The sequence below is a fragment of the Drosophila navojoa genome, chromosome 5, assembly GCF_054131105.1.
Source record: "Drosophila navojoa isolate 15081-1374.11 chromosome 5, UAZ_NAV_1.0, whole genome shotgun sequence".
Classification (NCBI taxonomy): Eukaryota; Metazoa; Arthropoda; class Insecta; order Diptera; family Drosophilidae; genus Drosophila; species Drosophila navojoa.
Window position 1 is genome coordinate 8,837,172 of NC_142893.1, and position 15,337 is coordinate 8,852,508.

The 15,337-nt window shown below is 39.8% G+C and overlaps 2 protein-coding genes across 6 annotated transcripts; both read left to right on the plus strand.

Annotated features, from left to right (window-relative positions):
- Nucleotides 1-220: 220 nt before the first annotated feature.
- Nucleotides 221-10,752, plus strand: Asap (ArfGAP domain of ASAP). Of its 4 annotated transcripts, none has more exons than XM_018106092.3 (13): nt 221-1,273; nt 4,243-4,315; nt 4,389-4,534; nt 5,288-5,628; nt 5,764-6,212; nt 6,274-6,709; nt 6,770-7,250; nt 7,312-7,431; nt 7,485-8,328; nt 8,396-8,472; nt 8,598-8,645; nt 9,026-9,208; nt 9,275-10,752. In XM_018106092.3, exons 1-13 carry the CDS (start codon nt 1,145-1,147, stop codon nt 9,470-9,472), a joined length of 3,525 nt encoding a protein of 1,174 aa, XP_017961581.1. In that variant the 5' UTR covers nt 221-1,144; the 3' UTR covers nt 9,473-10,752. The 4 variants fall into 4 exon arrangements, with proteins under 4 accessions (XP_017961581.1, XP_017961582.1, XP_017961583.1 ...); XM_018106093.3 differs by having other exon boundaries at nt 7,503-8,328; XM_018106094.3 differs by lacking the exon at nt 8,598-8,645.
- A 209-nt stretch (nt 10,753-10,961) lies between these two features.
- On the plus strand, nt 10,962-15,297 carry Cul4 (cullin 4). Of its 2 annotated transcripts, XM_018106651.3 has the most exons (11): nt 10,962-11,231; nt 11,307-11,772; nt 11,859-12,103; nt 12,162-12,622; nt 12,684-12,870; nt 12,937-13,129; nt 13,218-13,354; nt 13,413-13,802; nt 13,894-14,172; nt 14,240-14,392; nt 14,460-15,297. In XM_018106651.3, exons 2-11 carry the CDS (start codon nt 11,445-11,447, stop codon nt 14,553-14,555), a joined length of 2,469 nt encoding a protein of 822 aa, XP_017962140.1. In that variant the 5' UTR covers nt 10,962-11,231; nt 11,307-11,444; the 3' UTR covers nt 14,556-15,297. The 2 variants fall into 2 exon arrangements, with proteins under 2 accessions (XP_017962140.1, XP_017962141.1); XM_018106652.3 differs by having other exon boundaries at nt 10,962-11,772.
- The last annotated feature ends 40 nt before the right edge of the window (nt 15,298-15,337 follow it).

Below are 15,337 nucleotides of genomic sequence, written 5' to 3' on the forward strand. Positions count from 1 at the left end.
TTTTGGTATGATATCTTCAAAATATTATTATTAAATTAAATTGATTTATTTTATTATATATGATATATTTTTAAAAAAGTTGTATGTATTTTCTTGTCAAAATCTACTTGTGTTCATGTGCGAACCAGCTCCGTTCAATGCTCGTGAGTGGAATCATCTATACCAGCCCTGAAACTCATTGCCTCTGTGCTGGCTGTACGAATTTTGTACTTTGGTCAATTTTAGTACATTTTGGATCGCGAAGTATAGACAGCATTGCTACATCGTACGCGACAACGACGACGCCAGCAGAGCAGCAAAAATTGCAATATTAATATTTAATCCCAACTCCGGTTCGGGCTAGTTGTAAATAGTAAAAAAAAATATACGATAAAACACAATTTGCCATTAATTGTGTTGAAGTGTTTAGAAATGATTTTTTGAGTGATGGCAATGTGACTAAAACCGTTGCAGTTGGGTGTAAATATGCGCGGCGCATTTCTCTACTACTGTAACTTTAATTGCGCTTCGACTGCGACTCGAATTTTGCTGCAAGATGAGGCGATCAGGTGGCGCGCCTAAAAAGTGTACGACAAGCAGAATTAAATGGTTTGTGCGTAAAATAACTGTGCAACGGCAGCGTGTGTAAAAGTGAATAGAAAGAAATACACTCAAAAAGGAGTAACGCGAAAATTGCTGCATAAAGGAAGAGAGTAATAAGTGAGTGCTCCCATATAGACAACGTGCCAACACCAGTACACGCTCACACACACACGCATACACACGTACACACGGGACGCACACTCAAAACACAAAGAGAGGGCAAAACGTGAACGTTGTCGCTGTTATCCTGCTTATTCCTGTTGCCTCGTTGTGTGATCCTTTATTGTTGCCCACAGCAGCGGCAGCGGCAGCAGCAGCAGCAGCTGTGCCGTCGTTATACAAAACACATTCGTCGTCTCCGGTTCGTGTTTCAGCTTTGCCTTGCAATCGTCGTTACTCGTTTATTTGTTGCCGTTATTGCTGTTGTTGTTGCCTGGGTGTCCTTGAAGTTCGCTAGTGCGCGCCCATTGTGCCGTTTCCAGTGTGTGCAAAATTGCAAAAAAAAAGTAGAGATACAAAAAGTGTGGTCAGCAGTAAGTGAAGCAGCAACAACAATATCAAAATGCCGCCAGCTTTAATTGGCATCGCTGAGTTCGTGGAGGAGACGCGCGACGATTACAATTCGCCCACCACCTCCACGTTTGCATCCCGCATGCCGGATTGCCGTCAAACGATTAGCATATTGGAAGAGGTAAGCATTCGCTCACAAGCTCTCTCTCTCTCTTTCTGTCTCTCTCGCTCACTTAAGTTCAAGGTAGCTAATCAATGATCCAGCGTTATAAAATGCATGCACACACACAAATACGTATAGTGCTTATTCATTTTTTATATACTGTATACTCTATAGTCTCTCCCCCACAAAAACAATTTTGTTTATTATGTATTTTCACAATGCGACGACCTAGGGAAAGCAAAAAAGGTATTGCATTAAATTGGCGCTGTGCCAAATGAATCCCATACTCCCGCTACTCTCTCTTTCGCTCCCCTCTCTCTCTCTCCCTACTTGGCTTCAGTTAAGGCATTTGCATTTGTTCTACGATGACGTCGGCGTAGGCAATTGCAGGTGGTTTCTTCTCTTGGTTTCCATTAAAAGTCATAAATAATGAAAGTGCATATTCTGAAATCAATGCAGCTGGGTCGCTGCTCGTTCCTCGTTGCTCCCTTCCTCCAATGCTCCCCCAATTTGTCCATTTTTCGACATTGCCACTCGAGAACGCAACGCTTTATTTTTAGTCATTGCAGCTGCTGTTACTCCCCATAAAAAATACACACACACACACATACACATACACGCTGACATACCCATTGCTATGCAATGATAAGGGCAAGTGCGGGCGGAAAGGCGTCTCTGATAAAGCAGACGCTGGCATATGTGTGTCGCATATTTAGCTTAAAGCTGTTTGCTGCATTCCCGCGATCGCAGCTTATTAATCATGTAACAGCAGTTGAGGCGCGCGGCCACACTTGATTACGCATGAAATTGCGTTTGAATGCTCGCTTTTGTCTGCCAGCAAATAAGTATATTGGCTGACGGCTGTCGACTGTCGACTGCCGGCAATTGGTTATTGGCTATAGTTCTAGTTCTGCGGAGCTAAAGCTGTTCCCTAAAATATTTCTCTGTGAAATCGTGCGGCGCTCCAATTCTTTTTGCTAAAATTAGCTGGCAGACGACGCACTGTGGCCTAAATATAACGAAATAGCATGTACAAGACATGGATCAATATCTAGGAATTTGAAGAAGAACATTTCTAAGAATATGAGATGTAGTAAATGTATAAATACGTTAGTTAATTGCTAATATATATTTACTGGTTAGAAGCTTTTATTATATATTGACCTGAAAGCTGGAAATTCATTTTAAAATGCTTTTTTAATAGTTCAATGGGAATGGTCAATATTATAATGAAATACAATTTAAATATAAATCAAAATCAACCAAACTAAAACATATGTAACTGCTTAAATAAATCGAATATTTTATATTAATAAAAAAAAGCAATCAGTATAGAAAATATAATAATACATTTTTTTTTTAAATTAAAATTCCAAATTATATATCCAGATTTTTGTTGGGCTCTTGCGCCACTGTGCCACAAATTAGCTTAAAATATTTATACATTTTGATAGCTTTTTAGATTTTGCCATTTGACATCAAATCAAATGTTTAATATTTAATTTCAGTGATGGGCGATGGGTTAGTCAAAGCGCGACCCAAAAATCTAAACGAATCAATAAATGAGCTCGTAAGAAGACACACCTTTCATATCATTTCCTTTTATTTCCTTTCATTCATTTCATTGATGTCTTTGTTTTGGCTCTGCCCCAAAATAGAAATGTTATTCAATCAAGCAAGAACGCCGCCATATATGTGCATATATATACATATATTGATGATTGGCCTATATATATATATTTTTATATATGTATTTAAAATGTTATTAAATTCCTCAATAAGCGTATTATTTACAGTCCAGCTTATTCACAACATGTATTTTTTTTTTTAATAAAAAATATAAATAAAATGTGGTTTTCTGTTAAAAAAAAAAAAAATAGAGTAACTTGATCAGAAATTTAACCGTTTTTTTGTATTTCCCCTGAACTTCGTCTCTTTTGTTATCAAGCCTCGCGCACAACGGAATATCAGAAGTAAAAAATATAAGAATAACAAAAAAAACTCACTCGGCTGCTAGAAAGAGAAACGGAAACCAGTTGTCGAGGTTGACCAACTTAAGAATTTTTCGTTATTGTTCTAAGCGATTTGCGTTCCAAATATTTGCCATCCACTTTGTTTATATGAACATGACTAATCTTTATTAGCACGCTTTAAACATCTTTTCGCAGCTCGCTTATCGCAGCCCACTCACCTTTATTTTTATGTTTTGCTTGCCTATGCTCGTTCATGAAAAGGGAAAAGGGGTGTATTGGCTGGATGCAATTGTCTATCAGTATGAATGCAGAGTATTTTGATGTGGATAAACAGAGAGACTGGATAATATATATATTTGGTATAATAGTCGGGCATGCCTGGAGGGGGTGTTACTAACTGGTCAACATCTATAAATTTACAGTTGTAGAAATTTTATGATTAAGATTCGTAGGTTCCATCATAAGTTTCTGACAATTATCCATTTAGCTCAAACTTCGAACCAAAAATAGCAAATATATTTGGCAGAGCATTAAGCAGTCAGTTACTCCCCATTTATCGCCTAATTCTTGTCGCTCAATTGTGCTTTTCAAGTATCTAAGTACCACTATATACTATATATACTATCTGAAGCATTTATCTAATCATTCTTTTTTCTGCACAGTAAAAGTTATTAAATTTATAATTTTACTTTTGCTTCCTCAATAACTGGCTAAGTTTTAATTGAAAACTTTTTTTTCCCCTCTTTATTGTAAGTTGAAAAGTTTTTACGAATTATGTAGCAAAGAACTTTGATTGCACGCGTCACTAATTCAATGAAATGAATTAAAATTAATTGAAAAAGTCAAAAGGTTAAACAAGTCGAGTCAAGTGAGGAGAAAAGAAAAAAAAAAAGAACTGAAAAAATGCATCATATCAATTAGGGAAACAATTTTCGGATATGAATTATCTTATGCAACTCGTATAATAAGCGTGATAAGATAATAATTGATATATGTTGCTCTATCTCTTTACAGCGTTTGGAGTTTGATCGCGAGGGTCTGACGAAGCTAAAGAAGGCCGTGAAAGCCATACACAACTCTGGCAATAGTAAGTGACGCATTGTAATTCGGATTTAATTGATTTATATATTAATTTATATAATTTGTGTTCATTCATTTAGCTCATGTGGACAATGAAATGTTTATGGTGCGCGCGCTGGAGCGCTTGGGCGGCAAGGTCATTGATCAGGATGAGCCCGATATTGGGGCGGCGTTTCTCAAGTTCTCAGTGGTCACCAAAGAGCTCAGTGCGCTAATGAAAACGCTGGTAAGGGGTAGATTAAACTTATATACATTTATATGACTTGTAGATAGGCTATATTACTTTTAAGTTTACAATAGCTGATAAAGCTTATGAAGTGAGCATATTGTATTAGAACTGTAAACAAAATGTTGATTGATTAAGCATAAAACACATTCATAATATTAATAGGACTTTACTTAAGTCCTTGTCAAAATTATTGTCAATTGAACTGTTTGCCTGCTTAGTCAACTTTCAATGTTAGTTCGCATTGTAACACAATCAAAAGCCAATTAGAATTAATAGAACTGTGAAGTAACGTGTGTATGCTAAATAGGATAGTAACCGTTGAATGTAGGAAAAATTGGTGATAATTTCTGTAAGCAAAATCTATAATATTTATAGCTTGATGATAACTATTATTGTGAAATAAGGTAGATGTTAACTAGATAAATAGATATAAATTAATAACAAAAATATTGAAGGACTGGGAAACAAATGCAAATATCTAAGACCTTAGGCCTGATTTTATCGGATCATTGTAGACATCAAATCAAGTAGTAAGGAGCATTCTATAGTATTTGACAAGTTGGAAAAATTTCGCACTAGATAACATATTAAATTAGCCATAAACATTAAGCAAACAAAAGACTTCAACTAAGTAAATTCAACAAAGTTTTTAGTAAAGCATTCAAAAAGATATCTTAAAACTTTAAGTATACTTAAGAATGACTTTTAAGTTAACCCTGAGTCTTATCTTGTCCCACTTTCACTTGACAGATGCAAAACATCAACAACATTGTCATGTTTCCGGTGGACTCGATGCTGAAGAGCGAGCTGCGCGGCGTTAAGGGCGATATGAAGCGGCCATTTGATAAGGCGGCCAAAGACTACGAGGCCAAGTTTATCAAAATCGAGAAGGAGAAAAAGGCCCAGGCGAAGGAGGCGGGCATGGTGCGTACGGAGATCGACGCTGCCGTTGTAGCGGATGAAATGGAAAAGGAGCGCAGACTCTATCAGCTGCAGACCTGCGAATATCTGCTGAAATACAAAGAGATCAAAACAAAAACTGGCATCGAGCTGCTGCAGCACTTCATCGAGTATTATCACGCGCTGAATAAGTAAGTTTCGCTGAGCAGGCTAAGCAACGAAAACCTGCTGAGCTGCATGCTAATTGGTCGATTCGCTTTTGTTTGTTTTGTTTACGGTTTGATTGTGTGTACGCCTTTATATAATTGGATTTATTGACATTGCAGTTACTTCAAAGATGGCTTGCAAACAATCGAACACTTTGGCACGTACATCGGCGATCTGAGCGATAAGCTGCATGTGATCAAGCAGAAGCAGGACGAGGACAGGCGCAGTCTCTTGGATCTGCGAACATTGTTGCGCAGCACGCCGGACTTTGAGCGTGTGGACAATGCGCAGTCATCGGAGAATCGCAGTGGTGGCGCGGGTGCCGGTTACTCGCTCCATCAGCTCCAGGGCGACAAGCATCACGGTGTAACACGGCAGGGACATCTGCTGAAGAAGAGCGAAGGCAAGGTGCGGCGGGTATGGCAGAAGCGACGCTGCCGGGTCACCAGTGATGGCTTCTTGGATATATTCCATGCCGACGAATCAAAGCCGCCGACGCGTGTTAATCTGCTCACCTGTCAGATAAAGCCGGTGCCAGATGATAAGCGTGGCTTCGACTTGATCAGCTGTAAGCGATTCTCAAATCACAAACCCCAAAGCAAATGTTAATATTCTCTAATCTCCCTTAGACAATCGTCCGTATCATTTTCAAGCGGAGGACGAATCCGATCAGAAGGCTTGGATGGCAGTATTGGTGAATTGCAAGGAGAAGGCGCTTACTAAAGCCTTCCAGCATGCCAATCCGCAGATGAGTCCCAGCTTGGTGGAGCTACAAAAGACAGTGATACGTTATGTGCAGCTATTGCCGGGCAACGATCGCTGCTGCGATTGTGGATCTCGCAACGATGTCACCTGGATCAGCCTGAACTTTGGCATACTCGTCTGCATACAGTGCTCGGGCGTGCATCGGGATCTGGGCGTGCATCATTCGCGCATCCAGAGTCTTACGCTAGACAATCTAACAACGGCCAATCTGTTGATAGCTCGCGCCATGGGCAACAGCACGTTGAATGACATTATGGAAGCCAAATTGGGCAGGGGCAAGCTTAACCACGACAGCAGCATGTAAGCTAAATAGTTTCAGTCCTTTGGATATACGTATTTAATATGCTTTTCAATTTGCAGGGAGGAGCGATACGATTTCATACGCGCCAAATATGTGGCGAAGCGTTATGTAATGCGCACCTGCTCCGATGACAATGATCTGCGCTGCGATCTGGAGCAGGCGATTGTCAACGCGGACATGAGTCAGCTGCTGCAGGTGTGGGCCGAGGGCGCCGATCTCACCTGCTGTTTGCCCAGTTCCGATGCGGGCGAAACAGCTCTCCACTTGGCTGTGCTTCGCGAGGCCGGCTCCACGCTTCACATTGTCGATTTTCTAATACAGAATATGCCGCCCAAGGGCCTGAATAAGGCCACCAATCCGGCCGGTGTGCTAGATGTGACGGGCAAGAATACGCCTTTGCATCTTTGTGCGCTACACGATCGTCGCGAATGCATGAAGCTGCTCTTGCGCTCAGGCGCTGACTACGAGCTGCGCAATTCACAGAACAAAACAGCGCTGGATATTGCCAAAGAGATGGGTCACAATAGCTGCAAGGAGCTGGTATGCCAATGTTTTATAAAAATAATGAAATTTCGTCCTAAAACTCGTTTTCATTATCCAGATTGAGTGTGCCATAAAGCGAGAGAAGAGCGCCTTTGATCACATCAACACAGACTGGAATCTGCCCAACGAGGACGGCTCTACAGATTTCAGCGATGATGAAACTGTCATAGATGAGCGCGTAAGTATATATAGGAATATATATCGTTTCAGAAATTACAATAAATCTCAAAGTATTTTAACTCTTTGCAGAAATCGCGTTCACGTCCGCCCAGCTTTGCTGGTGGCGATTCGCCCGTGTTGCGCTCCCGTTCATCGACTTGCGATTCAATACAGTCCAGTTCTAGTCCAATTGCCAATTGTCCCAGTCGACAGTTCACGTTGCCCAGCTATACGCAGTCGGCGGGCACATCGCCCAAGCAGCACACAAATGTTGGCCAATATCTGGGAAGTGGCAACAATTTGGGCGTGGTCAGCAGCAGCAATAACAATAGCAACAGCGGCAACGGCGGTGGCTCCAGTCCCAGCTCGGCGTGCAGCCAGAATATGCGTGGCACTCGGAACAGCTTGAACATGCAGAGCGAGCTGGGTCATGTGACAGGGGCCCGGAAATCTACGTCCACAGCTAATATGAATTCACTGAAGAAGCGCACAGCGCCAGCACCGCCGCCCGGTACTCCGGCCAGTATATTCTATGGCACACTGCCACATCCGCCCAGGCATTCACAGAATATGGATGCCAACGATATTCGCTCTATCAATCATAAGAATCAGTCCATGGATGCGTATGGCACGCTGCCGCACATGCGGAGCGTGGAGAGTTCACCAAGGATAACAGGCGGCGTTAGTGGAAGTGGTGGCGGTGGTGCAGGTGCTGGCAACGGCAGCAACAGCAGCTTAATGCCCATGACAACCTTTGGCCATAAGCGTTCGCCCAGTGGAGAATCATTGAATCGAAATATTCATCTAGCGGGCGCTAAGCTCGTGCTGCCGCCCACTGGAGAGCTACCCACACTCAAACATGTGGATAAATCGGCGCTGATGAGACCCAAAATACCACCGCCCGGTCCGCCAGCAGGTAAACCTTACCATCTCTTATTTATAAACAAATAGAATAATAGTTTTTTTATTTTTAACTGCTTCAGAACGTGAGATACCAAATGGACAATCGAATGAGAGCATTAGCTCCATGGATGAGGGTCCAATCGCACCGCCACGGAAGGTAAGTTGTTTGCATCCTTGTCATTCCATTCTCGAAGACAAGGAAGACCCGCGCGCGTGCTTAGTTCTTTTTTTTATGATCAATGTATCCATGTGTATATCTCCTGCAATTCCAACAAATTTCAGCGCAAGCAACAGAACTTGTTGAGATTAGAGCATTCCAGCGAGGAAACGGTAAATGTCAGAGACAAATCAATCAATTCAAAACAACTCAAATCAAACAAATTTATGCCGTTCTTGTTGTTGTTCTGTTCCTTGTTTATTTATATCTATAGTTTATATTATATATATATATCTATATACATCATTTTGATTGTTTTTACTAAATATGTGCCGTGTGCATTTTCTCTAGAGCTCTTCTAACTCCAATCGCGCATACTCAAAAGACTCAAACTCTAAATCGAAATTAAACTCAAACTCAAACTCTAAAAACCCAAAACTTTTGTCTGTTTATCTTCTGTGTTTTTAATAATATTTGTTGCACTAACTGAAACATTGTATTTCATTATTTATTTGATATACATTTAACTAATTCAAGTTTTTGTTCCGCTTAGCTCATCAACCAATCAGCCAATTTTACGGATTATGAGTCCTGGCATACGGATATGGACTCCTCTGGCGGCGGCCTGGATCATTCCGCCGACTCGAATATTTCTTCTAGCGACAATGATAGGCTAAACAGCTCGCCCGATAATCAACTGAAGAATGCAAGTGGTTCCGTTTCAAAATTGCATTATGTAAGCTGTTATATATATTTATAAATATTATTGAAATAATTGTTATACACATTTTGTGTCCCTTAGAATGGCCAACGTCGCTGTCGAGCCCTTTACGATTGTGTTGCGGACAACGATGATGAGCTGGAGTTTAAGGAAGGTGAAATATTGATTGTGCTCAATGAGCGCACCGATGACGAGAATTGGATGGAGGGCATCATAGAGGGGCATCCGGCACGGCGCGGCATGTTCCCCGTTAGCTTTGTACATATGCTGCCCGACTAAAAGGGGCAGCTCAACTGTCCTGTGCGTCTGTACAACTGTGTGAGAGTATGATTGTCGAGGTGTGCGAGTGTGTGTATGTGCGAGTGTGCATTTGTATGGTTGCGTGCATGTATTATACAAAAAAGAAAGAAGATATTATTTATTACACTTTTTAATCGCAAACAACTACAATTATATGTATTATTTTTTTTATTATTATTATTTTGGTTTATTTTGTTGTGCTATCAACGCAAACCAAATCATTTATAAAATTCTCTATTATTAAAATTATTTGTAAAGAAAACCTATTTAAAGTATACTAAATTTATATGTAAACACTTACTGTGTATATCTAAATCGATATTGCTACCATTTTTTAAAGTATATACTATAAGTAGGCGCAGCTTTGAATTGCTTTTACAACTGAATATGTCCTGCAAATGTGTTATAGGCTATAATCTTTAGCTAAACCTACTCATTATCATCCTATCCTATGGTATATTGAATTAAGTTACTTGCTAGCCAAAAAAAAAAAAAAAAAAAAACAAAAAACATCACGCTTTCCTCAAAAAGTCTATCTCCCAATGCTGTAAAAAAAACTAATGCAAGATTTGTGTGTTTAAATGGAATATCGAAATCGATGAAAATAGGTATTGATATATGCTTAACAATACGCTGCCATATACATATATACAGATATATATATATAAATATGTACTAACAATAAAAAAGCCGACCTGGTCTGGCTTTACAAATTATTTAGAACGCGGACACAAATTATGTAATACTGTTGATGGATTTAAATGAAAGTTTATAAAACAACGTTAATAAAAAAGAAAGGTTTACTCAGATTAAAGCTTAACTCAATTGCAAACGTAATACTAAATCCCAAATGCTAAGAACATATTTAAAAATAATAATTATGATATACATAAAGTTCTAAAAACGATAAGTCAACATTTCAACCCTCTGTACCTAGAAGTTGTTACCAATTAAGCACACATATATAAATATATATCTAATTCCAAAGCGAGCTGTCGAAGAAAGGGAGCAGGAAGGAAGGAAGGAGAAACAAAGAGTTCTGGACTTGTTTGACTTTGTTGTATACCACACACATCATCATTATGTATATGTAAACTGTAGATACAATTATTGTTTAATGTACACGCCACCCTTTACATTTTGTATACACGTTTCAGTATTTATTTTAGCAAAACCTTAATATTACTTTATAAAACATATTTGATATTATATTTAAGACAAATAAAAGAAAAACTCAACGCTTATTACATATATACATACATATAAGGTTGTGTTTTTACCAAAAACAAAATCTATGTTTGAATGAAACGGTAAATGATGACCGGGTAAACGGGTATGAGTGAACTAGCTAACTCATCATACAGGTCACGCATGGTCGTGCTGTCATACGTTCGCACATATTTTATTCTATCGGATAGGTATCGATATTGCTGTAATTGCCGTGTGCGGATTAGACTTGTGGCGGCAAGTAGATATATTATCGATTTCTGTCACTAATCTCCAATGCATAAATTGAGCTGTTCAGTGCAAATAAAGAATTAACGCGTAAATAGTAATCATTATCATTGCCCGTTGCAATTTTAGTGCCCGGTCACAACAAGCCACTTGGAATTCAATAAAGAAAGTGCCTTTTACCAAAGCTATTCGTTTATTGCCGATGGCGACACTGAGAAGTGTGCAAAACTAGCGAAAGGCATTTTCTATCGATATCGTCGGATTTGTTTAGCACTAGCACGGGGTAAATTTATGCCAATACGAGTGCAATTTTTTTTCCCGTTTGATTATCACCAAAAACTAATAAATTTCGGAGCAGTGTAATCTTTAGGGAGACAGTGTTCAGAGCAAGCGATTGTCTGGTTAGCAGTAGCCATCTGCATTCGTCATCGCCAAAGCCAGCGCCGTGAGCAAATCCAGCTCCAGCGCATTGGGCACAGCACACTCATTCCAAGCAATGAGTGCAGCAAAGAAATACAAGCTCATGGATACGACTGAACTGCACGACACCGAGAATATTGCCTCCTGCCTGAAGAAGGGGGACAACGGCAGCAGCAACGCAACGACTGCGAGCAACCTTGGCCGGAGCGCCTTCGCTGCCCAAAATATGAATTCAGCAGCGTCCACAAACGGCGAACGGTTGCCGAATTTTTCGAAACTGGGCTCGCATCATGGCAGCGATATGCGTTCGGCATCAACTACCTCAAATCTGCTTAATCGGATGGGCGCCATACACAACACCAAGCCGGGTGATGTCAAAAAGATAGTTATTAAGAACTTTAAGGGTAAGCATTAAGCATTTATTAAGTCCCGATAAGGATGAGTGATAAACGATAACGATTCACATACCATTTACATATACTCCTTATAGCTAAACCCACACTGCCCGATAACTATTCAGAGGACACTTATGTGAAACTTGAGGAGGCCGTTATCGCTATTCAATTATCAAAGCCCATCAAATATTCACTGGAGGAGCTCTACCAGGCCGTTGTAAATATGTGCAGCCATAAAATGGATGCACAGCTATATATAAAACTGATGGAATTAACCGAGCAGCACGTCAAAAGAAATATTAAACTTAAAGAGCTAACTGGCGGAAGTATGGACAAGCTGGTAAGTGAAGCGAACAGCTGGCAAATCATCAATTATATTGCACTTAAATGCTTTTTAGGTTTTGCTGGAAAAGATCAACAATTGGTGGCTATCTTTTTGTCAGCAAATGATCATGATACGCAGCATATTTCTATATATGGATCGGACCTATGTGCTGCAAAATTCGTCCATACACTCTATTTGGGACATGGGGCTGGACCTCTTTCGCATACACTTTGCCCAGAATAGCGTTGTGCAGAAACGCACCGTTGATGGTTTACTAGCGCTGATTGAAAAGGAACGACAGGGATCAACAGTCGATCGTGGATTGCTCAAGAGTTTAGTACGTATGCTGTGCGATCTGCAGATATATAGCAGTGCGTTTGAGGAAAAGTTCCTGGATGCGACCAATCAACTGTACAAGGCTGAGAGTCAACGAAAGATGCAGGAATTGGAGGTGCCCGAGTACTTACAGCATGTGAGCAAACGACTGGCCGAGGAGAATGAGCGTCTGTTGCACTACTTGGACTCCAGCACAAAGTATGCTAATATATAATATATATACTTATTTATCAACTTATTTCATTGAATGCTCTTCCAGACATCCTTTAATATATAATGTGGAAAAGGAACTGCTTGCCGAACACTTAACAACCATTCTGCAAAAGGGCCTTGACTCCCTGCTAGAGGACAACAGACTGAACGATCTAACCCTTTTGTATGGACTGCTTAGTCGCGTCAAAAACGGCACTTCCGAGCTATGCGGCAATTTTAATGGCTACATCAAGGTATAGCCAACTAACTGCATGCAATTCGCAAATCATTTACACATCAAACTCTTTTATATATTGTAGAAAAAAGGACGCACTATTGTCATTGACCCCGAGAAGGATAAGAGTATGGTGCAAGATCTGTTGGACTTCAAGGATAAAATGGATGTTATTGTGCGCACTTGCTTTGAGCATAATGAGAAATTCACAAATTCGTTGCGAGAGGCCTTCGAATTCTTCATCAATCAGCGCGCCAACAAGCCCGCTGAGCTTATTGGTATGTTTTCTTTGTCAATGTTGTTATATATATATAAATTGACAACGAATGTCGTAATATGCTTATGCTCATATATAAATATTTTTAGCTAAATATGTGGATATGAAATTGCGCTCTGGCAACAAGGGCACCACCGACGAGGAGCTGGAAAAGACCTTGGACAAGATAATGGTCCTGTTTCGTTTTATACATGGCAAGGACGTCTTTGAAGCATTCTACAAAAAGGTTAAATATACTATAAATATAATTAATACGTAAAGAAATTAATATTTGATCTTTGCAGGATTTGGCCAAACGCTTGCTGGTGGGCAAATCAGCCTCGGTTGATTCCGAGAAGAGTATGTTGTCGAAATTGAAACAGGAATGCGGCGGCGGCTTTACATCGAAGCTGGAGGGCATGTTCAAGGATATGGAATTAAGTCGTGATGTGAATCTGGCTTTTCGCGGTCATACGCTTAGCAATGATCGCGATGTAACCAATCTAGACTTGACTGTCAGCATCCTAACCATGGGCTATTGGCCAACATATGCGCCCACTGAGGTCACAATGCCCCCACAGTTTATCAATCCCCAGCAGATATTCAACAAGTTCTATCTGGAGAAACACAGCGGGCGAAAACTTCAATGGCAGCCTACTCTGGGAAATTGCGTATTGCGGGCACAATTCGATGCGGTAGCTGAAACATTTAGTTTGCCAACATTTTAGGGCAACATTAACTTGTATATTTTATATTAATATATTATATTTGTATTGCAACATACAGGGTCCGAAGGAGCTGATGGTGTCGCTGTTTCAAGCGTTGGTTCTGCTGCTGTTTAACGACAAGCCTACGCTCAGCTACGAGGAGATCTTGGCTGCCACCAACATTGAGGATGGTGAACTGCGGCGCACACTGCAGTCGCTGGCATGTGGACGTGCACGTGTCATTACCAAAACGCCGAAAGGCCGCGACATTGAGGATCGAGATCAATTTGATTTTAATAATGAGTTCGTTAACAAATTGTTCCGTATCAAGATTAATCAAATTCAAATGAAGGAAACGGTAAGCAATAGATTGTTATAAGAATAGAAGTTAATCTAGCAATATGTAAAAACTAAACTGTTTGCAGAACGAGGAGCAAAAGGCGACGGAGGAGCGCGTTTTCCAGGATCGCCAGTATCAGATCGATGCGGCTATTGTGCGCATTATGAAAATGCGTAAGACACTGAGTCACAATTTGCTCATCACCGAGTTGTTCAACCAGCTAACCTTTCCCGTTAAGGTGCGTAGAGTACCAATTAAGCTGATTGAATTGCTTTTATATTTGTTTTTGCTTCTTATCTCCCTAGCCTGCTGATCTGAAAAAGCGCATTGAGTCACTGATCGATCGTGATTATATGGAGCGGGATAAGGATAATCAAAATCAATATAATTACGTGGCATAAATGTGCGAAGGATCACTTTTATTTTTGGCCAACTAACACAGCAAACACAAACAGACATACACATGCACACATATACACACACAGAAAGATAGTAGGTTTTCTCTCTATTTTGGTTTTGTTTCGAATACGAGATTGGCGAAAAATTTCATTTGGTATCTGCGTGCAGCGAGCATCTGGAGCAAATATCAATTACCTATAGTAGTTCTTAGCTGTTCACACACGCTGAGTCCACACGATAGTTTCGTTTGTGGTGGCTAGTGTAGTTGCTGCAAATCGTTTCCCCTTGTAAGTTAATACCGTATCATCTAATAAATTAGGAGTTTTATTTACGAAAGCTAACGGAAAACATTTGGCTCTCCTCACCGAGAAAGAGATATATAAATATATACATATATATGCATATATCAAGATATCGTCAAGAACATCTTTTTACATCAATTTATGAGAAAAAGAACATAAAATTCAAAATGTGTAATTTTTGCTAAGAGAAAGGAACAAAAATTGTATATCTCTGTTGGATTTCAGAAATTTGATTAGTTTCGATGCTGAGAGTAATTTCCCTTCGCATAAAAATAGAAGAAACATTTGCAGGCTAATATTAATAGAATACTTAAATAAATAATGAAAAATTGTACACGTAATTCTGCATCTGCATGTAAAACAGATGCGCATAAACTAGATCGTTTTTATTTATGATTTTTTCGATAAATAAACAAAAAAAATACTTGTATACATATATATATATATTTAATGGAGTTTTTATTGCTGCTTTTTTAAGTTTC

Coding starts and splice junctions, on each gene's coding strand:
- Asap (XM_018106092.3), top strand. CDS start 1,145: ATGCCGCCAGCTTTAATTGGCATCGCTGAGTTCGTGGAGGAGACGCGC. Junction 8,473..8,597: donor CAATCGCACCGCCACGGAAG/GTAAGTTGTTTG, acceptor AACAAATTTCAG/CGCAAGCAACAGAACTTGTT. Junction 8,646..9,025: donor AGCATTCCAGCGAGGAAACG/GTAAATGTCAGA, acceptor TGTTCCGCTTAG/CTCATCAACCAATCAGCCAA.
- Cul4 (XM_018106652.3), top strand. CDS start 11,445: ATGAGTGCAGCAAAGAAATACAAGCTCATGGATACGACTGAACTGCAC. Junction 13,130..13,217: donor CAAGCCCGCTGAGCTTATTG/GTATGTTTTCTT, acceptor AAATATTTTTAG/CTAAATATGTGGATATGAAA. Junction 14,173..14,239: donor AAATTCAAATGAAGGAAACG/GTAAGCAATAGA, acceptor AACTGTTTGCAG/AACGAGGAGCAAAAGGCGAC.